At 40.5% G+C, this 23573-nt stretch overlaps 2 protein-coding genes across 4 annotated transcripts in view; one reads left to right on the forward strand and one right to left on the reverse strand.

The window, feature by feature from the left end:
* Positions 1-6222, forward strand: part of cc2d1b (coiled-coil and C2 domain containing 1B) — a 28339-nt gene extending 22117 nt beyond the window's left edge. For both annotated transcript variants that reach the window (XM_080439114.1, XM_080439115.1), the window contains exons 23-26: positions 1308-1398; positions 1812-1934; positions 2498-2547; positions 2700-6222. In XM_080439114.1, coding sequence (XP_080295240.1) covers positions 1308-1398; positions 1812-1934; positions 2498-2509 — 226 coding nt within the window. In that variant the 3' untranslated portion in view covers positions 2510-2547; positions 2700-6222. The remainder of the gene's footprint in view (positions 1-1307; positions 1399-1811; positions 1935-2497; positions 2548-2699) is intronic.
* A 3177-nt stretch (positions 6223-9399) lies between these two features.
* mppe1 (metallophosphoesterase 1) lies at positions 9400-22018 on the reverse strand. 2 transcript variants are annotated; one of them, XR_013933874.1, is made up of 10 exons: positions 21444-22018; positions 20999-21107; positions 20647-20750; positions 19032-19112; positions 18061-18169; positions 15019-15090; positions 14191-14313; positions 13506-13646; positions 12177-12877; positions 9400-12143 (listed from the first exon to the last, which is right to left on the reverse strand). XR_013933874.1 is itself a non-coding variant. In XM_080439641.1 (9 exons), the coding sequence occupies exons 1-9, from the start codon at positions 21686-21688 to the stop codon at positions 12692-12694; spliced, it is 1170 nt and encodes a 389-aa protein (XP_080295767.1). In that variant the 5' UTR covers positions 21689-22018; the 3' UTR covers positions 9400-12691. The 2 variants fall into 2 exon arrangements, 1 of the variants encoding a protein (XP_080295767.1); XM_080439641.1 differs by having other exon boundaries at positions 9400-12877.
* Positions 22019-23573: the final 1555 nt, after the last annotated feature.

Genomic DNA, 23573 nt, shown 5'->3' on the forward strand with positions numbered 1-23573 from the left:
AACTAAGACATAAGTCCAAATCGTTTTGAATTTGCATCATGTCTATAAGCCCAATTATGCATCGTTTACTTCAAAAAGGAGCAATAGATCGTTGAACATGCCTTTTATTTTATTTAATTTGACAATGTTTGGGTTAGTCACAGAAACGTTTTGTTTGAGGTTTGGTTGACTTTGCATAAGGCATTCTAAACGCCTTCACACATGTTTCCTCCAGATGCATAGTGTCTCTGAGCAGATGTGAGTTTTGGGTTTACGAATGAACAAATGGAGCTATGAAGAAGTTTGATTAATCAGAATCATGCTCGTGGAAATGCTCTTACGAGCACTTTAAAATCAAATAGGATGGTAAACTCGTTTTGTGAATGAGGGCCATTGTTTACCTATTACCTACTTACAACAAGCTGTTAAAACAAACCTGACATGCCTGCTTGGGTGGAAACATGTTTCCAAAATAGTGCTTTCCTCCCAAGGTGAATTAACGCAAATTTGTGTGAAATAATTCTGGTAATTCAGACCGTGTTTTATTACATCCGTGATACAGACATCTATTTTTCCTCCATTATGTTTATTTTATTTAGATTGCATAAAACCTATGAATCATACACATTGGTTAAAAACAATCGGTGATTAAACACGATAAGTCTGTAAGACTTATTTCCATAATGGTTCACCCATGGGTGTATTAAAAGAATTGAATGTGGTGTAAGAAAATGGCCAGCCCTCCAAGTGGTGCTCAGTTCAGCAATGTTGAACTTTGGCCGCGACGAGTGTTGAGCTTTGAGCGTTGAGTTGTTTTGTTCTCTGTGGTGCGTGTGCTGCTTTAATTGACGGAGCAGCAAACCACCGTTGCCATTGAAAATAATGGGTTTCAGAGCACAGCGGTGCTGTTGCCACGTTCAGTCTGAAAGGCCCTTAACAGCCCAAACCTTCTTCCAGAGCACAAGAAAAATGATAACTGTGGTTCGTCACCTTTCTAGTTATATTATCAAGATGGCAGGTTGGTCTGTGTCATCGGTTTTACCACTATTTTCGCATGGTGAAAATAAGCGTTGTGACCCAGATCCCTTTTTTTTTTAAATCCCTTTTTTTTTAAAATGTTCACCTATAATGACATGCCCAAAATTGGGATTCCAGGTTGAAAGGGGTTAAATAAACTCTTTCACTGACTGAACATCACAACAGATAAATGAAAGCAAGAGCTTGAATTGATCATATCCATTCACCCAGCCATGATGTCCCAAGAGCTCTAAACTGGAGCTGTATCATTTAGTGTGACAATGACGTTGGTCCTGTGTGTGATGTACCAGGGGCTTCCTGCGGAGTGACAAGCCTGTGGGGACCGTCCACGTGAAGCTGGACAAACTGGAGACGCAGAGCGAAGTCAGGGAGATTGTGGAGGTGAGTACTTTTGTACTGTAACAATCCAACAAGGAGACTGGAAGAAAATAGATTACTTTGTGCCTAGTAATGCCAGTACAAGCTGTAACCCAGTGTTTCTCTGAGAGTTTCATTAAAGGAGAATACCGGACAAATTAAGTGTTGTCTTTGATGTCTCGTTACTCACCTACCGACGTGAAAAGTGGCGTTATTTTTTTCCATAGATTCTATGGAAAAAAAGAACGCCACTTTTCACGTCGGTAGGTGAGTAACGAGACATCAAAGACAACACTTAATTTGTCCGGTATTCTCCTTTAATACTGAGGATTTTGCAGTGTAAATTGGGGTCCCAGAGATTTATGTATCATTTGGGGGTCTGTGGCCTTGAAAAAGGTTAAGAATCACTGCTGTAACTGACTTGTTCCTCCTCCCAGGTAATGGATGGTCGCAAGGCCACGGGGGGTCGTGTTGAAGTTCGGGTCCGCCTCAGGGAGCCTTTGAGTGGACAGGACCTCCAGACCATCACAGAGCGCTGGCTAGTGCTTGACCACTCCAAGGTAGTAAAGAAGCCGATTACTATCAATACACCAGTTTGTGATGAGTTGCCATTTAAGCCCTGCAACTTGGATCTACTTGCAACAGAGGCCAAAAATGGGGTTTGCATCTTGACAGTCCACACCCAGGCGCCGAGCTGCGACAGAATAAAGCCTACCCTGAAAGCATTTCCTCCTGGCTTTTTAGGCTGCAAAATCAGTGATGATATCCAGTGCTGTCCAGAGCGAGTCACTCTGAAGTGACATTAAAGTGAAATAGTTCAGTCTCTCCTGATGGATTTTTAGGGGTAATTCAGACTGGTGCAAGCTTTGATAAAGATCTGCCCCTCGCATGTTTGTAGCTAGTAGTTGAGAATAGTGGGATTTGGGTTTGAGTGGAATAAGATAATAAAGAAAATAATATATCGTATTTTTGTAATACCTTATACAGTATATCCCTGTTTATTCCCCCCAAAACTAAAAAGCCTATCAGAAACTAAAAATAAGCCCAATGCCTGCTCCCAACTATGTATGTGTACACGTGTATGCACAAGTCTCTAAGTTTTTCTTATGTTTTGGTGTTCTAGGTTCTTCTTTAGATGCTGCTGCAAGTAGGAAAGAGGACATTTATAAACGGGTACAGAAACTAATTTATTTGTTATTGTCTGAAATAAACAGTTCCCCACTTTGGAGGATTTTAGACATGATAAACTACGTATCAAAATGATACGTAGTTTATCAAAATGTAGTATCAAAATGTCAAACTTGTCCAACCCTTTTGTATTCCAGATGAAAGGCGCTCAATCAAAAAAACCTCATAGAAAGAGGAGGAGACTGGACGGAAGCAGGGATTCTAATGAAGAAATGGTTTGAGGTTAGGGACATAGACGTCTTAAACTTTTGCACACTTTTTTGAAAGACACAGAGCCCCTATTCACACATCAGTCCACAAGGAGGCGACATGGAGCCATCTACTGGAGGACCAACTGTGCTGGCGTGCTCTTTGGTCCGACGACATGCTATTATGGGATGTGCATCTTCTCGTGATGTTCATTCACACGATAAACAACTCGCGGAAGCAATCGCTATTAGTGCAACTTAACTTTGAGGCAACAATATCCATCAGCTGTCAGTTATATACTCGCGTGGCTTTATCTCCTGTTCATGCTAGGGGATAGAAATTGACCAACTCATATCTGTTATGCGGACAGTGGTACAGCATTGTGGTGGTCTGCAGTGTGAATGCAGTGGATAATACACTAGAAAATCAATGCTCATTGCCCCCTTGACATAATCTTATATTAGTAAAATAACCTTCTTTGGCAACTCTTTAGGTACAGTTGCCCGACCAACATATTCTCACTCCCTATTCGTCACATGATCACACTGATGCTTGGTTCGGACCCCCTTATATCACGGGTGAACTCATTGGGTTTCCCTTTATCGTCACTTTTCAATGTTCAGGGTACTCTGTGTCATGTGACCAATGATGCCGCCCATGTAGACTCGATGCAAATTAAATACATTGAAAATTATCCGCTTCTGCCGACTCAACACTGTTTGAGTTGCATACTAATAAGCAAAGAATAGTAAATAATGATCCCTCCTCGTCAGTATGGGTCGCGAATGGTCTACCATATTGGAAGGTAGTTAACTAAGCGTCAATATATGACAACTTGGGAGTGAGAATGCATTGGCCCCACAGAATTGCCCAAAACGTTGCCCTGTGTGTCACTGCCTTGACTGTTGGACTATGCTAGTGTGGCCTTCATGAGAAGGGCCTCTGTGTCAAGCTAGGCTGATCCTGCTGCCCTACTCAACATAGTTTATATCAAAGATTATATATATATATATGTATATGTCTCACCTGGGCATTCATTGTTGCCCGAGTTGGATAATATGAGGGCAACAACGAATATGAGGGGGGATAATTTGTTTATCACATACCCATAGCTTTATTTATCCAAGATCAACACTTTTAATTAATACATTAACATTGCTGTCAATGAGGAAAATTGTATATTCCTGCTGGGATTCCCCAACAGTGTGGGGAGAGAGATGACTCAGAACACAGATGTGCTGCAGGTGTGTCTTGCCTTAGTTGGTATGCAGCCATTCTATTAACATTGAAGGTTGCTGTTAAACTCTAGTACGTATCTCCTCAGTCGTGAGTTCTACCAAACCATCCGCAGCAACTGTGTTTGGCGGCCAAAATTTGTCCATGTTTGACATGGTATGTTCCTTCAGAAGGGAGGTTGTGGTGACAGTTATTATAGCGAGGGTTAGGGGTGACTGCAATATTAGCAGATCTACAAGCACATAACATGTTGCGATGCATTGTGAACTTGTAGATCTGCTATTTTTACCACTGGCACACGTTTTGGCAAGCTGATTCTTAAGCTGCCATAACCCCTAAGAAACTTCTAACTCGCCTTCACCCATGACAAATAAAGGCTGGGTATGTGATAAATACGGCTCTGGATTCTAGATTTGCACCTATGCACTAATACCAAAGTAATCACTTTTGCTGTAATATCCTGCATATTTGAAATGCCTTTAGCTGCCGTACTTGTAATGATTATAGTCATATATGATTGAACGTGGAAAAGTTTCCAAATAGTTTTTCGACGTTACTAGGACTGTTTGAACTACTTTCTCTCTCTTCCAAAAAGAAATCCACACAATTAATTTACTCTTCAGTTGAAAAGAGAAGATACTTTGGCGGACATGGCAACCCCAACAGTCGGTTTACACTGAGCTCTGATAGCTATAAGCCAAGTTATAATAATAGAAAAGAGTATTTAATAAGATGTGTAATTGTATAATAATTTTAAGGTGTACCCCACTGTTTTTGCACCAAATCACTTTCATTCATATTTCTTCTCACTGTTACGCTAAATACCACCACTCATCACTTGAGTGGTCACTTATCTTGTTAATTATTGTTAATTATTGTATTAATTATTGTTAAAACATATTTAATGCATTACAGTTTTACACTGTATAGCATATCAGAGTCGCACAAGAAGTTTGTTTGACCTTAGTTCACTTTGAAATAAAACAATATGTTAAAAGAGAGGCAGCATTCTAAAAAAGTTACATTTAAAGCCATAATGAATCTGTTTTGAACCACTTAAGCCCTATTTCAAACCAATATACCTCCATGATGCAACATTGCTACTACAAGGTTGCTACTGTTGTTGTTTCTGTCTAGGCTATTACTGTTGTCCCATTTTTGTGTTTTCCCCACACTACTTTTCTGTTAACTTTCAAATAGAAGCAACTAACAAGACAGGTGGTTCGTAGTGGTTTGGAGAAAACGGTCCCCAAACCCAAAATATAATGAGGCCTTATCCATCTACTGGTTAAAGTGCCAAACATACTGTAGCCCATGTTCTGATTTCCTGTGATGATGGTTCGCTATACTTGTTTACAATGAGGAATGATGTCAGAGGGGAAATGACTGAGAATAAATAAAATGCTACCATCAAAACAATTGCACCTCTTGGATAATAGGACATTGCATGCCTCAAATAATGCCAAAGAACTTAACAGAAAACAGACTCGGAAACAAACAGTTATTTGTCTTCATTATGTTATGTTGTCACACAGTGGAGAGAGGACACAGGGATGAGGAAACTCAATCTCAGGTAGAGAACTTGATGACACTGAAACTCTGGTTTAATTTTATCAACACACTTATTCGCAGGTACACAAGTCCATAAAAGTGTGCGTGCATGTGTGTGTTTGTGTGCGTGCTCGTTCAGGTCTTGAATGAAGGGAGTCTGAATGCACACTCAGGACTGCAAAGAACCTCAGTTCTGATATACATATGAGCGTGTATTTTATGCAATTGTAGAGCGGCGAGCCTCTGTTAATTCATTTCACATATGTATAATATATATGTAGTAGAGCTATTGAGATGGTCGAGTCATATAACTCTGGTATGTTAGCATAAATCATTATGAACATGGACCGACATCTTCAAATTCAGTCCAGAAATTGAAGTATGAAAAGTATGGATATTATACATGAAAGTATAGGAACCCTGTAATCAGTTTCAGTAACATGTACCTCCAGAAGGTCCTCAACTATTTCAGATCCAACATGTAAATGAGGTCTAATGCAGTGACAGGTGAATTTTAAAGTTCCACTTGAGTAACTTTGTCAGTGCGTTGGCTCTTCTGCAGATATTCCTGTGATTGTCTTGAATGATGCTGATTAATGTGTAGAGAAAGTGTAGAGATTCCCAGTTGTAATATCTTGACATCTCATTCTCAAATAAAATGCTGGACTTTATATATTGTACTATCATTATTTAGCCTCTTCTGGTCAATGATTAAGTTACAATACTTGTAGGGATTGCTAAATATCACCACTCACTACTTGAGTGGTGATATTTTAAATGCACATTGTTAAACCATCCCACACATCCATCAGTAATCCGGATTATAAAATGTATTATTTTTGGCCCCGCTAGTGGCAGGTTGCCAAAGATGCTGATGTCCATCTGTCCATCAGTTTGGGCACAAGCAACATTCTCTTAAAAAATACTGTCTGGATCGCCATGGAATACTGTATGTAAGTGTGAAGAATAGTTTCTTTTGTTTTTTTTGCTGTATTGCAATGAGTTACTGCCTAAATAAGTGGTTCTCAAAATGGGATCCAGGGACCCCCAGGGGTACTTGAGTGTATTCCCAGTCACTATTTCACTATTCTTTCACCAGTTAGAAGTTAACCCAGTGAGAGAATGTATAAGAATGACTATTCTCTCTACTGCTGTCACCCCATAGAGTAATGTAGAATTCTGCACAAAATTGTTGCAACAAAAATGACAAAATAATGCACAATAATAATAATTCCAATAACAACAGTATACTTTGTCTGAATACTTGTGGAAGAGGAGTAGGCAGCCCTCATGAAGGCCGTGACCTCAGCCTGCCGTAGTGCTGCTGAACCTGCTGCACTTCAGTGTCCATCCAGCTGGCAATACCATAGTTAAGATCTGGCACGCCATAATAAGAGTCCATCACTCGTAGGACCAGTTTAACCACTTAAGCCCCATTTTATACCTCGCTGCACGACAGTAATATGAGAAAAATAGCCAATGTGACACATAAGCTTGTAGAATAGTCTATTTTCGAAATGTTTTTGCCTTTAACCCATTAAAACCGGGAAAGCATCTGTGTCATTTTAGATTTTTGCGTTGGCTATTCAAAAATAGCAGATATACAGGCTCACAGCGCGTCACTTATATTAGTGCCACACTGCGAGCTTGTATATCTGCTATTTTTGAAAAATTTAGAAACATCTTGTAAGTGTGAGAACTACTGATTTAGAAGGCGTTTTAAAGAATCGGCCTCAGGTCTTAAGTTGAATGACATGGTCAAAATAGGGTCTCAGTTAGGTTATCGAGCCATACTATGTTACCGTGACACACACAACCAACCACACCCTACTAGAGAAGACAAAAATCCTGCATGAGAGTCAGACAATCCAATAGCAGGGCTGGCGCTAGAATGTCCACTGGAATGAGTGCCGGCATGTGTGAAGGGGTTGATGCTCTCACAATGTGTCGCGTAGTTTACCCATCTTCACTATTTGTGAAGGATTTTTTTTCTTTTTTAAATGGAACCTTTTGGCCTTTAATTAAATTCCCGAAATGGGGATTAATCGATAATTTTTATAAAATTATATTTGATTGAATCAATCCGATCGATGAACTGTTGCGCCCCTAATTAACATGTGTGTGGTGCCAGCCATCCATTCCCAATGACCCAGTTAAAACGGTCCAGCTCCTTCCTCAGTGTGCTGCAGGCTCATTGTGAACGGACAATGAACTTGTGCACAGCAACACAGCCCCACACCACAGCACAAAGCTGCGGAGAACAGCACTGCTGTTTGAGTCTGAGCTTGGCAGGCAGGCATATGCCACACAGGCTCCAGTCCATCTTTGTCACACAGGTTCCCCTTGGGCGACGACATGACCTAGACTAGAAACACAACATGATCCCTCATCAAAGGTGGCACTCAGTTCCTTGGGTCCGGTTTGAGTCCAGCAGACTGTTTTCTGGAAAACAGCCACTCTGGACTGAAAAGGTGGAACTCAAATGTACAACTAGAGAAGATAATATCAACGAGACAAATAAAAGAATAAAAAAAAGTGCATCTTTGCAAGTGTCTTGCTCAGGGACACGTCCAAACGAATACAGGGTAGACCAGGGTTGAATCAGTGACCGTCCGATTCCCAGGTGGCCTCTCAACACAACTCAGCTTAGCTACTGCTGCCCCAAATATGCCATGGAAGGCATCTGAGAACCATCACAGGATGCATCAATGTATCATCTTAAACAGCGTTCATGGATTTCTGGCACCAGCATGGCAGATACAGGAAATGCAGGTAGTGTGCGTCTCAGGTTGAATAATGGCTAAGTAGTGAATAAAACAGTGCATTTCTGTGATCTTATTCTTAATAATGCTACAGTATAATATACTGTAAAAAGAAGTTTGTGTCAGTGGCAGACAGACATGCCTTTGTGTTTGTTAGAAGAAAGCAACGGTGGCTACAGTTCAGTTAAAGTGTGTTTTGTGTTCCATACAGCACAGTATACCGTAAGTTACTGCATGGGTATTGGTATGTTGGACAGCGTAAAACAAATTCTGTCCCCACTCCCCACCAATTTTCAAACCAAACATACTGTAAGATCCTATACGGTTTCTGACAAAAAATGATATTAAAGGAAACTAGTGTAATTGAGGCCCAGTACAGCAGCCTAGATCAGTGGTTCTCAACATGGGGTCCAGGGACCTGCAGGGGGTCCTTGAAATTAAAAGATGTTGAGAATCACTGGCCTAGACCTTTCACAACAATAACAATGTAATTTCCTGCCGTCACGATACTGCTTTATTACTTAAAAGTTCATCAGAAATGTCAAACATTTGGCCAAAGCCCTCACGGGGAAACAATTGACTCAGAGTCATCAATAAATAAATATACATTTAGATATGCATCCTAAAACCATCTGAGCACCCGGCAGCAATCTTAGTGCATTATCAGATATTAACCCATTTAGACCTGGAACCCCTATTCGTTGTTATACCTTTCAATCCGGGAACCCCTTTTTTGTAACATTAGCTGTTGCTACATATATATTGCAACATATTTATTTTAGAAATGTTTGAATTAAAATCTTAAGTTTTTCAGAAAACTTTAGGCCAGGATTTAGAAGGCGTTTTTAGAATCGGCCTCAGATCTAAATGGGTTAAGACTCTTAATTGCAAACAATGTGCTTACATCAAATCACAAATATCAGTTTGAAGAGACACGTACCTCCAACATATTGCTCTTTCTGACCATGGCAGCTTAGCCACTTAAACCCTATATATATATATATATATATATATATATATATATATATATATATATATATATATATATATATATATATATATATATATATATATATATATATATATATATATATATATATATATATATGTCAATAACCCCCCATGGCTCTATACTAGTCCATCTCCTTTTTTCCTTTTAGATCTCTTTGCCGAAAATAGACGATCTCAACCTCACGATATAGATCTGGTATTTTCACAGAATGTTTGCCCCCAAATAGGGATGCTAGGGTACATGTGGCTAAGCATGGGAGAACAGAGGAGACACAAATACAGTAGTATTTACAAATATCTTTCAAGGTTTCTCTTAAATAAATTCTGGATAGTTTCCCTACATCAGGCTGTGGGATAAACCAGAAGTTTAGACACTTGGAGGAATGCATTTAAAAAAATCTATTTTGTTTACTATTCTGTGACAACACTATTTCAATGAGTCTTGTTTTCATGTAGCAGACACCTACCTGAGGTTTTTAAACAGGCTAAATCAAACGTTGACAATTATTAACAACACCGTTTGACTGAGATCTGCTTTTTATATCACCGTCTGTACCTGCAGTGATCAACTTTCAGTTCTTTAAAAAGAAACATTAAAATATATCTATGTACCAAGGTGTGCCTCATAGTGCTACAAAGTATACAATCAAGGTCTTAGTTTTACTGAATTCAAATGTCCTGTTATAACCTGTTTCTTTAGCTTGATGTTTTATCAAGCACATTGAATTGCCTTGTTGAAATGAGTTATACAAATAAACGTATAAATAAAATAAAATATCTTGCCTAGTGTCAAACACCCGTTTAACAATGCCGTTTTTGCTGATTGTGTTGATGAAAATCTCTCAACACATAAAGAACATACAAGTATGTGACAATGTGTTTGTCACACCTTTGTATGTTCATTATGTAAAGTGCCATTACTGTGTGTACATAAAACTTGTCTCATTAACCACATTGCAGTGAAAATAACCACCACATTGCAGTGAAAATAACCAATCCACAAGCTCACAACGTGTCACATCGAGACGTGTTGTGAGCTTACAAGGTAACAGAATGTTTATCAATTTTAGTACATTCCCACTGTATGTAGGATACAGTGTATTAACGCAGATAGATTGATGATTGAAAAAAATATAGTAAAAGTCAGTCACAAGGTTTCTTTATTGTACACAAGCTGTAACAATAAAGAAACCTTGAATGGTTGGATTGTCTCATCCTCTGAGCTCATTTTTCTCTTCTATCCTGTTGACTGACGAGGACCAAGGAACAACAGAATTGGGTAGCAGCATAATTACAACTTCTCTTTTGACCAGGTTTTTGGGGAGGTCTTTGAGGAGATCTCCCTCCTGGTGCAGTCAGCCCTGGATGGCCATGCGTGTTGTTTGGCATTATGGCCAGACAGGTAACAGCGAGACATTCACCAAGGAGGGAGACGACACAGAGGCAGGCAGGGCAGTCATTCCACGAGAAGCCTAGCAGATGTTTATGGCATGACGGAACCGGAGGAGCAAGGCTGGCAGTTCTCATTTGCAGCGGGTTTCGTGGAGATTTACAACGGAACTCTGCGCGACTCGCTGTACACCGGCAAGGCCAACAAACAGCCTGTGCCCAGGAGGATTCGGAAGTCTGCCAACAACACTGACCGTCGCGGACCTCACCTACAAGAAGGTCACTTCAAAGGACGTGGTAAACATTCTGATAGCCCTGACACACCAGAATCGTGCCACCGCTCAAACGAGCATCTACAACTGCTCCTCCTCGCTCTCACTCCATGCTCCAGCTCGACATCAAGGGAGAGTACAGAGGGATATGAACTGCAATTCCACCCATTTTATTTGGCTGGTAGCAAAGGTGTTCAGAAGAGCCAAGCTCAAGGATGAACACTTTCATTCCTTACAGGAATTCCAAACGGACCCATCTTCTGCAGGGATGCTTGGGAGGAAACAGCAAATGCAATAGTGAATAAACTATTGCATTTGTTTTATTCACTAAAAACAAACTCCAATCAAGTCGAGCTCAGAGGATGAGAACAACCCAACCGTTCAAAGTTTCTTTATCGTTACATCTTGTGTACAATAAATAAACCTTGTGAATGACCATGTTTTTCAATCAACATTATCTCATTTCAACATATCTACATTAATAGAATTTATCCAACGGGAATGTAATAAAATATGAACTATCTGTTGGTACGTAGTGTTTGTCTCATTGACTTTGTTTCAGCAAACTGCGTCCCTCCACAAAGTGGATTTCAAATCTCAAGCTCACAACAACCAAGAAAAAAAGCTCCAACCAAGTCCAGCTCAGAGGATAAGAGAACAATCCAACCATTTAAAAAGGAACAAGGTTTCTTTGTTTACAGATAATAGTACAAATCCTTTTGTTCTGGTTCCTCAGACATTGTAGCAGTATTAATCCTAATAAACATAATATAAAGGGAAAAAAGGAATAATCATAGCTCACCCGTTACTCTAACCACTGAGTATGCAACTACAAAAGAATTATACCGTTATGTACCCGTACGCAAGATGTAACAAAGTGTAGTGATTTAGACCCGAGCTGGGATCGAACCCCACACAGCAAACCAACGCACAACCTACCGTGCTAATAGTGTTTGCCAACGTGTCGTCACCACAATCCCAGCTCAGGTCTAAATCACTTGTACCGTTATGTACCCGTAAGCAAGATGTAACAAAGAAACCTTGAACCTTGTTGATCTGCTATTTTCACTATCATTACTTTTTTTTGTTTGCCTATAATGACATGCCCAAAATAGGGATGCCAGGTTGAATGTGGTGCAGTTAATGTGTTGCACACCAGTCCATTGTAAAACTAACTGTCTGGTCATGAGATCAGTCTCATGACCAGGCATGACTGGAGGATATTGATTTGAGAGGTTGTAGTAGTTTGTTTTTTTACAACTCTGGTTGGTACCCCCAAGTAGATTGCCAGATAACCAGTTCACTCATGGGACTGGATCACACCAAAGCAACAAAAGAGGGTGTGTGGAGGCTTTGACAGTAAATGGACAGCACTTCAAGGCTTTGTGAAACGCCTGTTGTCCAGGTGTTCCCAGTCTAGTTGACCCGCAAGATAGACCGCACAACACAAGCCCGTGCCAAAAGAGCCAGAGGGCCATTCACTATTTCAGACCATCCTTCCCTGACATTTTGATTAAGAGTAGAGTAGCCATCGAAGCCAGAATATCCACCTCAAGAAAAGCCAGCGTCACATCAGGAGTTAAAAAATCAAGCTCTGAGTCTCTGTTTACCAGTATGAAGCTGAGGGGGTCATTGTGCTTTTCTCCAGTTGATGGATGGCATGCTGATCTCAGGGTCCGTGTCATCAATGGAGGACTTCATTACTACTTTGCCGGGGTTTTAGAGAGACTTGTGCTTTCCCAGGAGACAGAGGCTTAAACACTGCAGCAGGCCTTTCATCCACAGACAGTGAGCCAGGAGGAGGAACATGAGGCCGGCCCCGGCAGAGCAGTACACAGCGATGACCGTGCTCTCCTCTGGGATGAAACACTTGGACAAACTGTAGCTGCTAGCGGAGAATGAAGCCTAGAAGGGAGAGGAATGGAATTACCGTTAAGCAAGTAAAACCACTTAAGCCCTATATAGTCTTACAATGAATAGTCAAACTAGCCGATCAAACAAGCTCACAATGTGGTGTGGGCTTGTAGATCGGCTATTTGAATTTTAATGTATGAGAAGAATTACATTTATTTTTGATAAAGAAAAGGGGAAAAAATTACGTCTGAAAATGTTCACCTATTGACATGACCAAAATAGGCTGAAAGACCAAAATAGGGTTGTACTGAAGATGTTAGTTGGAGCGCTAATTAAAACACCCGAGTTAAAACGATTAAAAAGTTAAAAAAAGAGGGGTGGAACATCATTAGTCAGCGATAAACAGAGAATCCATCACTTTGACACTTTGTTCTTCTAAATTTAGAGGATCCAATTATTTCTTCCCACATTTTAGTGTTATGTCCATTAATCCTCCCCACACATTTCTGCGTGCTTGTTTGTTGTACCCTACGGGCTCACCTGCCAGTGAGGAGCCCCCACCGTGAGGATGTATGTAGTTGCCTCCGTTCAAACCTCAGAATGTCAGGATATCCAATTCACCAAAACAAAAGTGTCTTTATCGGGACAGAATACGCTGAAAAGTAATGTATTTATTTACCAGTATGAAGCTGGGGTTGTTGCGGTTTCTCCAGTTGAAGGACGGCACGCTGATCTCAGGGTACTTGTCGTCGTGGAGGACCTCACAGCCGCTGTGCGTGTGTCCACTCAGAATGAGACGGGGCTCAAACCACTGCAGCAGCTGAGACACACAACAGAGACACAAACGGTTTAACCCACGAAGACCACAGTTTTATGAAAAACGCATGTTGCTATAATCAGTGTTTTTTTTTTTTTTTTTTTTTTTAAACACGTGAAACACGTGATTGGCACGTTGCACCATACCGGTAAAACACGTGAATGGCACTCAATTAGTTAAAAGATGTTGTACCAGGGACCCCCAGAAGCTAAGATTTCAGTTAAAAATGTTTTCTTAAAGTATATTTATTCAAAGATTTGCACAAATTTTCATGATTTTTCAAAAATAACAGATCTACAAGCTCATAGCGTGGCTACAAACCCCTGGGGGAACCCGGTCAATGAAGTTTAAGTGGTTAAAATCAGATCTTAATAGGAAAACAATTCATGGTTCATTTACAGCATATATTCGTTATGGCTTTGACCATGGCTCTCAATATCGGAGTCATTGTGTCTTGTGTCATTTTAACAGCAACAAGCTGCTGAGAGGAAATCCCTTTTTCATGACTAAAGGAATTGTTAGGTGATGACATTACTACAGCGCATACCTTCTGGGAGGCCTCTTTAGACAGCACGTCGTACTTCTCTCTGAACAGCAGATGGCGCTCTTCGGGCGGTGCAGCATCTTGTCCTGTGCAGCTGGCATCACTCACCCTGTACAAAGGATAGTGCTGTGGAACAGAGACAGACAGTCAGGGAAATGGTCAATAGACAGTATGTTCTGATTTCTCTGTAGCAGAATAAACACTGTGCTCCAACCAGACTGTGCACAGATGTAGGATCCCTGCTATTGGCTTTGACTTTCTTTTTTTCAGTTTATAACCTGTTGTTACAAAGAGCTTCGCCCCTTGTAAGTTGCCCAGAATAACAGTAAAGGGCTTACACTCTTAAAGGACGACTTCACCCATTTTCAGCCTATCTTTATATAATTGGTCCTCACTAATGCACATGATAATATGGTAACATTTTTGTCTACCCTGTCTGTGCCTCAGAAGAGGGCTGTGGACAGTTCAGAAACCTGCCTACCAGTGACATCATCGATGGGGAATCCAAGCTAATAGAAACTGCAGGGCTTGAGAAATGTGAAAGCTTGTTTAAAAAAAGAATCTGCCTAACGATGAAGTCACTGGTAGGCCAGTTTCTGAAGTGTCCACAGCCCTCCTATGAGACACAGACAGAGTAGACAAATGTTACCATTTTATCATGAGCATTAGTGAGGGCCAATTATATGAATATAGGGTGAAAATGGGTGAAGTCGTCCTTTAAGAAAGATAAGAGGCCATGACAAACAAGACTTAGAAAAAGTTTGGGAACTCAGAATGGGTGACTTAGGTCACTTAGGTAAGAAAAAGAAGAGAAGTTATGAGAGATAATACCTGTAACATAATGGGTGGTGTAGGCGGATAGCTCTGTGAGCCATCACAGCCCTCGCTGCTCGACTGTTCTTTCTGCAAAAAGAGAAATTCAATATTGTGACACATGATCACACCAAGGAAACGCTGTTTGTAAAGCTGCCTGTGGCCATAACAAACTACCTGAAGGACATTTCCGTCTGCTTACGTAAAGCCTCTGCTGAGGCTCAGGTATGAGACCATTTCAAAGTCGAGTTGTGCTCACAACACAACTTGAACCCTAGTCTAGTGAAACCTGGAGCAAACATTTGGCAAAAATAGCAGATCTTCAAGCTCGAGACGTGTTGTGGGCCGAGCTTGTGGATTGTCTACTTTTTGGCAAACAGAGTTGGTGTGTATAGTGAAAAAATCACACCCAGTGTGAAGTGGGCGGTGTGGTCACAGTGGTCATCACAGTGATGGAAGTTCACTTAAAGAAAAGTAATATTGTGGACCAACCATTGTACACCCCTAACTTAAAAAAACCCATAAATGTGTTTTTTTTAAGTTAGGGGTGTACAAAAAAAACATATAAATGTGTTTTTTTTAAGTGCATAGGGCTATGCACATGTGTCATGTTTCACTAGCCAATCACAGTCCTGAATAGACTGTGATTGGCCAATCACGGTGCAGGGTTAGGGGGGTACACTGGTGGCCAATCACAGCGCAGGGTGGGGGGGGTGCAATGTCCAAACCTCACATATAGGGGCGGTTTCACCGCCCAAAAATGGGAGACCTAGTATAGACCCTTTTTATTCTCTTTCACAACGTACCATGTCAGACTATGCGATTATAGTAGAATAAATCCTTGTCGTTTCTTTGTCGGGAGACTTGCCGCACTACAAGATCAATCATCATATCTTCATATTTCACAACAAAAAGTGCGCAAATGGGTGATGCAACACATGACTATCGATTTTGCACGGTTGTAGCTTAATAATTGGAATTAGTAGGCCATTATAATTAATTACTTTAAACCATAATGCTTCGGTAGGTTATATAATAAAGTTAATAATATGACTGCCATGTTCATTTTGCATGGGCAGTGCGCACTGGCGAGCGCAGCAGCGCATTGGAGATTCTATGGTATAATTTATCAACTCAATGAAAGGGTCATAGGATATGTCCCACTGGTAGGGCTGTCACGATTACACATTTAAGTTGACGATTAATTGTCGCTTAAATAATTGTGATTAACGATTTAATTGTGTGTTTGGCCATTGAACATTGGAACATATGAATAGAAAATAAATGTATTTTTGCCTTTTAAGCTTCGTAATAAAAAATGGCACATTCCAGATATGAAAAATAACTTAAATATAAAAAGAAAGTATTGACATATTTCATAATTTTATACATTTGAAAAAGCAGCAGACCTTACAACGCATCGTAAGCTTGTAAATCTGCTATTTCTGCTATTTTTATATTTGAAAATGTGCGAACATTTTTCAACATGGAAACGATTATGACGATATACAAATATGATTGCGATTATCTCAAATAATTGCAATTAGATAATTTTTACAGGCCTACCCACTAGTCCCACTAAAATACCAAATACCAAAAATTAAACATGTTTAATATTGATGATGTGTTGTCGTGGGACATCGTAGAGGCTGAATGCTGGTCTTCTGACATGTCACACTACAAGATAAAAAATTGCTGGCACGCGCACAGCGCACACAACGTTCATAATCGGGCCCGACATAGGGGGGGGGGGGGGGGGGGGGCGACAAACTGGGCTAAACTCGGGCTTAAAATCGTGTAGTTCGTACAGGCCTTAAATTTGGTATACCAGACCATAGAAGGTTCAGATACTTTCAAATGTGTAATTGATTAGTACTCTTCACATCCTTCCTTAATCTACTTGAGAATTTTTTAAAAATGTATTTTAAAGTTCTTATTTATCGAGTGTCGTAGCTGAGCACAAGTGCCCATTTTCAGCGATGCCCTGCACACATACAGACACATTAAAACCTGGGAGCTGACCAGTACAACCACAGTTTTATGCTGGCCATACTGAGCAGCTCCAGTGGAGCAGTTGGGAATTCAGTGCCTTGCTCAAGGGCGCTTCAGGGGGGTGAGTGATGGCCATTCATTTCCCCAACCAAAATTTTCCTGTCAATTTCGGGGAATCGAACCAGGAACCTTCCGGCAACAGGTGCGCTCCTCTAACCTTTAGGCCATTGGAGATCTTGTGTACTGAATGACATCTCATCAATTTATAACTTTCTTATCTCTTCACAATTGTCTTCTATTTCCTAGCTAAAAGATACATGGGAAAAGGAACTGGGGCTCAAATTAAGGGCCAAGTTGAGTTAACCGTTTCCTGATACGATGACTCTTGTGTTTTTCTCTCAGGTAGACCACACAGTCACGCACACTTTCTTTCCCAAAACTTGCCCTTTCTGGACGTCCTTCTCTGACCCTCTTTGTATAGTTTTTAGTTTGTTTCCATGTCCCTTAATTGCTATTTTTGGTGCGTCTCCTGTTGAAGGCAGGTTTACCAGTTGTCAGGCTGTCCTTCCCTCATAGCCAGACGTCATATATTGCTTCATTGAATGGTCCTAACCCCCCTGGGTTAACATCTTGGCTAAAAAAAATCAATGTACTTCCTTCATTTAGAAAAAAAAAAGATTTTCGGAAAAGATTTCACAGAATTTTGGATTTGGAACTCTTTCTCTCTTAGAACTCTAAACTTTCATAGAATCTAACCTCGATAGACATTTGTCTTTGTTTCCCCCATTTTTTCACTTCCTTAGAAAGTGTTATTTTTGCTTCCCCAAGGACATGTGGGAGGTTGGGGGGTAGGGTACTGCACGTTTCATCCTGTTGGGTTTTAGGACACTGTAGTGCATAGTGAGTGTACTCATTGAATACATCTTGTTTAAGTCTATTGTTTCCCATGTTATTAGTGTTTTTCCCAGTCCACTTGAGCTTTCCCCTACCCATGGGCATCGTGGAGTTTGTCAGAATGCTGACATGCTGTGTGCAACTGTTCTCCTGAATAATAGAACGCATTCTTACCTGCAGAGAACAGCTGAGATCCCTGGAGAGTTTGAGCAGTTCTTTCTCCACAGACTGACATATAGGACATCCATCACCATGCAGCGCCACGCTGTTCACCAGAAGAAAACTAACAGAAAGGAACACGACATCACGGAATGTCATTCATAGCAAAACACATAGATGACCTCCAGTCTCTAAGCCTAATTGAAAAGTGAAAAATGCAACAAGTCAGTTATTTTTGGCAAGTAACACAGTGTCACGGACATTATGTAACAAAGTATAACCACATGCATCCCTCTTCTGAGGCAAACGTTTGAAGAAAAGTAGCATAGAGCTCTAGGGCAGTGGTTCTCAACCTGTGGGTCGGGACCCGCAGGGGGGTCCCCACATGATTTTGGGGGGGTCCCCAGGTGACAGTGAAGTGACAATTTAAGGACTTTTCAGACCTTTTTAATACCTCAAAAAAATAAAATAAAGACAAAAAAAAACATTAGGCCTACTGCATTAAAAGTAATCAACAAACTATACAATAAAAACTGGTCAGACATTTTTTTTTTTTCTTTATTTACCCAGGGTAGTAGCTGAGCACAAGTGCTCATTTTCTGCCCTGCACATAGAAACACACAGACAGACAGACAGACACATTGGCCAAATAATATAAGAAAGAGGCAAAACAAATGGATAATAGCCGATCTACAAGCTCACAATGCCTCGCAAGAGGCATTGTGAACTTGTAGGTCTGCTATTTTCACAATATTTATCTACAGTATGGAACAAAATGTAATGCCTCAACTCCTACAATTCCTAGTGCTTATCAGGGTGGGGGTCCCCAGTTCACATATGATTATTCTGGGGGGGTCGCGGCCTGAAAAGGTTGAGAACCACTGCACTAGGGGACCCTGGTCATCAACGTATATAGGGTTTAAGTAGTGGGTAAGCGCCAGGCACACTACTAGCGTATATAAGATTTACTTCGCTTTGTTACTCACTTTACTCCCTTCTTGGTGACAATTCTGGTGGTTGTGGCATTGAACACCTTCTCAAAGCGCTGTAACTTGAACCAATCCATCCTACAGCGGGGGAAGACAGTGAAAGCAGCACAGTGTGAATATACCTTATTCTTCCCAAACCTGCTGTGCCGTCTATTTTTACAAGGTCTCAGCATGATCACTGTTACATAACGGCGTTTCCATTTTGTTCCCTATAGTGACATCAAAGGCACATGTTTTGTACGTGCTAATCTTTGCAAAGGAAACATTCGCACATCCAGTTCAGATGCGTTTGGACAGTAATAAATGAACCCCTTGATGAAGGTCCCTCTGGATCTTCATCAAGAGTGTCTTCACGTGCCAATAGAATATCAAACTAAAATGTATACATTTGTTCAAATTAACCCCTTTAGACCCGAGGCCGATTCTAAAAACACCTAAATCCTAACCTGAAAACTGGTGTTCTGAAAGACTTTGTCGGGTAGAAACTTCACATGTCCAAAACTGTGACTTTTCAGGATTCAAATTCAAAAGCATCAAAAGTAGCAGATCTACAAGCTCAAAACGCGTTTCGAGCTTGTAGATCTGCTACTTTTGATGCTTTTGTGTGACGCTGCAGTATCAAGTAGGAGGTCATTCATTTACAAAAAAAAACACAGAAAGTTAGAATATTGAGATACAGCAACGATATCTAAAATGACACAGATGCTTTCCCGGATTGAAAGGTATAACAGTATAGGCTTACCAGGTCTAAATGGGTTAAGCGTCATCTCAATGTAACCGGATTATAATCAAACATTATTATTAAAAGACCTTTTTGCTCTGTGTATTTTGCCGGATATGTGTTGTTTAATGACATCTTCCAGGCAACTGTGTGTGTCTAGGAATTCTGTCTCATAGGTGCTGAGCCGTGCGTTTGCAGGTAAACAAACTCAGAGCTTATAGGGTTTAGATCAACATGGGAGCTGTCAATGTCACTTAAATTAAATAGCCTAGAACAAGATTAGGAGAAAAGATATGTCGCCCCAAAGGTATCTTACTGAAAGACACAAAATGTATTAAACCGTACTGCCGTTCTCAACGTGGGGGTTTTGGGGACCCCCAGGGGTCCTTGAGGGGGTTCCAGGGGGTCCCCAGCTAAATGATTGATAGTTTGGAACCAATAATTTGTCTCCATTTGTACTCCGAGTTAAATTAACACTCAGGATTTTGAGTAGATTTAGACTCTCAGTCCCAAAACTTTGAATATTTTGTTATGGTTGGATAAGATTTTGTCCACAATTCCATGCTGTATTGATGTTGGTACCATAGGAGAGATAACAGGCAAACGTTGATCAAAATAAGAATGCTTTAATTAAGTAATGCAGATGTTTACTCTTGAGAGCGTAAAATGAAACCAAATGGACCTGTGAGGGTCCATTTGGTTTCATTTTACACTCTCAAGAGTTAAAGATCTATAAGGGTCCATTTGTTTACCAACTCTCCATCATTTAGCTGGGGACCACTGGTGGTCCCCAGACCATTGGTTGAGAACCACTGGTCTAATCAGCATTTCAAACTGGGGTGGTCCTTGAAATTAAATGGGGTCGAGAAAAAAATCACTGAATTAACATACTCGTAGTGGAAGCCGATGTCATGATTCCCAACCAGAACAACCAGTTCTGTGTCAGGGGAATGTCTGAACATCCTATGGAAGCGTCGCACATCATCCTCCCAGTCCTGGGTAGTCAGTGGGTGCATAACAAACACAGTTAACACACAGGCAGGCATTGTATCACATTCACAGCCCACACACAGGCATATTTATAAGCATCATCATCATGTTGGATTATTATATGTGGGACAAATAGACTGCCTGCAGATAGATAGATAGATAGATAGATAGATAGATAGATAGATAGATAGATAGATAGATAGATAGATAGATAGATAGATAGATAGATAGATAGATAGATAGATAGATATACCTTTGGTGAGCTCCACTTCCCTTCGTCGAAGATATCCCCCAAAATAAACACGATTTCGGGCCTCAGCAGCCACAGTGCGGTCTGGAAAGCCCTCTCCATCTGCCATTCCCTGTGTGTGTGCGGGAGGGGGGGCACATGTCACATTGCAGTGTTATTGTTTACAAATCCGATCTGCAGCTATTATGTGCTGCAATTGAGCAATTAAACGACGGATGATTACAATTAAATTATAGGCTACATCTAGCCATGGATCAAGACTATCATATATGTTTGTTTTTTTTTAATCGATTTAGACTTTTACTTTCGTATGATCAATGATCATACGAAAGTAAAAGTCTAAATCGATTAATACATCTATGATAGGTTTTCATCCATGGCTATAATATAGGCTACATCACATCCCCACACAAGAGAAATGGATGATGATGATCATCATTTGAAATACCTCCGCAGCTTGTCAAACCAGTGTCCCCCGACGGCTCCGAGGAGATGGGTGTCCGACAGCACCATGGCGCGGACACTGCCGGAGCCCTCGGCCGCCGCGTCCCGCACATGGTGTCCCAGCCTGGGCCAGGAGCACTTCAGTATGGTGGGGAAATAGATCAGGTACTCGCAGTAGAAGACGACGCCGCACACGGCCGATATCAGCGCGATGACAGCCGCCCATTTAGCGCTGAACCTCGGCATCATGATGTCTCTGACGGTGTCGCTCCTCTGCGGATTATTTTGGGATGATGGTGGTGATGATGATGGTGATGACCTGGACTAGAAAGAACCCTGCTCTGATGGTGATGCGATTCATCACAATCATCAGACATGCTTCTCTTGTTCAATCCAGAGTGTGGGGTATTTTAGTTTGTTTTTTTAGGATTCCGATGTGATGCTGATGATGATCATCCTCATGGCATAATGTTGTCTGCTTGCAGCAGTAGTCCACCGAAGAACCATCTCTCGTTTTTTTTGTTCAAAATGTCACTTATTTTCTCTGCTGGTGTTGTTTGTCCAGCAGCAGAGCACTGCTCTGTGAGCAGCAGCCAGATGATCTGATTCACAATCAGCTCGAGTCTTTGCAGCCTGGGGTTTGTTTGGGTGGGTGGGTGGGTGGGGGGTGAATGGAGGGCTGTTACAAACCTCTGGTCAACGGTTTGTTGTTGGTAAGTGTAGTATTATTATTATTATTATTATTATTAGCACAGGAATGGTTCCTGTATGCAACTTCCTAATGTCCCAACTTCAGTCATTTTTCAAGGATTGTTTTGTTTCTTATATTGTCATTTCTTTATTTTCATATAGGCCAACGTGAATGTTTATTTTGTATTAATAGGTGTTTTGTTTTCATAATCTTTTTGTGTGAAAATATGTATAGCTCATATATATATGGTTCATTTTTTTATTTTTTATTTTTTACCTTGAAAATATGACATGGGCCATTATTTTAAGAAGGTGATTACAATAAATTCCTATGGTTTGCCATATCACGTGTGAAGAAGCCAGCAGCCATGCAACAAATTAGATTATGGTTAAGAGAGAAGCAATCTAATTAGGCAACTCCCTGGAATAAGATTGAGCCAGTGTGCCTGTTTCATTGGAAATGTGCAGTGTGGCTACCTTTTGATTGTTTGTCTGTGCTAGGCATGATGAGTTACCTGCTGAACCAGTTGGTTTGCAAAACAATAATGACTGTGGCTGCCACACTGAATAGCTTCATCAAGAGCAGCTGTTAAACCCAAGTGAATCTTTCCTTTTTGGCCTGGTGGCCTTGCAGCCCACAGGGTTGGGTCATATATTTATTACATAATATAGTCGGTTACTGAATACAAATTACATGACATTTTGTTTATAATAGTAATCCCCTGAATTTTTTTTCTGTCTCGAATATAATCTTAATACTTTTGGATTACTGCAAAGTCAAACATTAGTATATGTTGCACCTAACTTCTAAGGCTAAAAAAAACATACAGATTTGAGTGCCACCATTCTCTCTTATAGTTATTTAATATGTATCTTTTAAACATCTCCGCATATTTTCATTTTGCATATTCAGCATTTACAGGTGGTCAAATTACCCTTACAAAAACACTGACACAAACTGCAGTCGGACTGTGTGTATTCATATGGGATTCTGTATTGCTGTTATTTTGTATAATTTCTTGTTGTTGCAGTTTTTTTAATCAAAGGCCACAGGAAGGAGTTTTCTACTCGAGAGTTAAGATGGTGTTGGAATCCAGATCCAAGATTTAAAAAACGTTATTGTCCATCACATAGTGAGAGTTAATTTCCTTGTAGTTACAGGCTCCCAAAACAACAACAAACGTATAACCTAAAACCAAAAAAATAAAATAAAGATATATATATATATAGAGCTGAAGTAGAAATGTATAGACATACATATATACTCATATACATTCACACCCCCCTACATGCGTACATTCATATGAATGAAGACCTGAAGGGGTCGAAACGTTGTATGATTTCACCTTAAATAAAACTGGTCGCTGTAGCGTCAACAGTGTGCGGACTTCCTCTTCTTTTTACATTCATATGCATACACGTGATAATTTAATAGTCATTTAAC

The sequence above is a fragment of the Gymnoscopelus braueri genome (assembly GCF_963280865.1).
Source record: "Gymnoscopelus braueri genome assembly, chromosome: 10".
Classification (NCBI taxonomy): Eukaryota; Metazoa; Chordata; class Actinopteri; order Myctophiformes; family Myctophidae; genus Gymnoscopelus; species Gymnoscopelus braueri.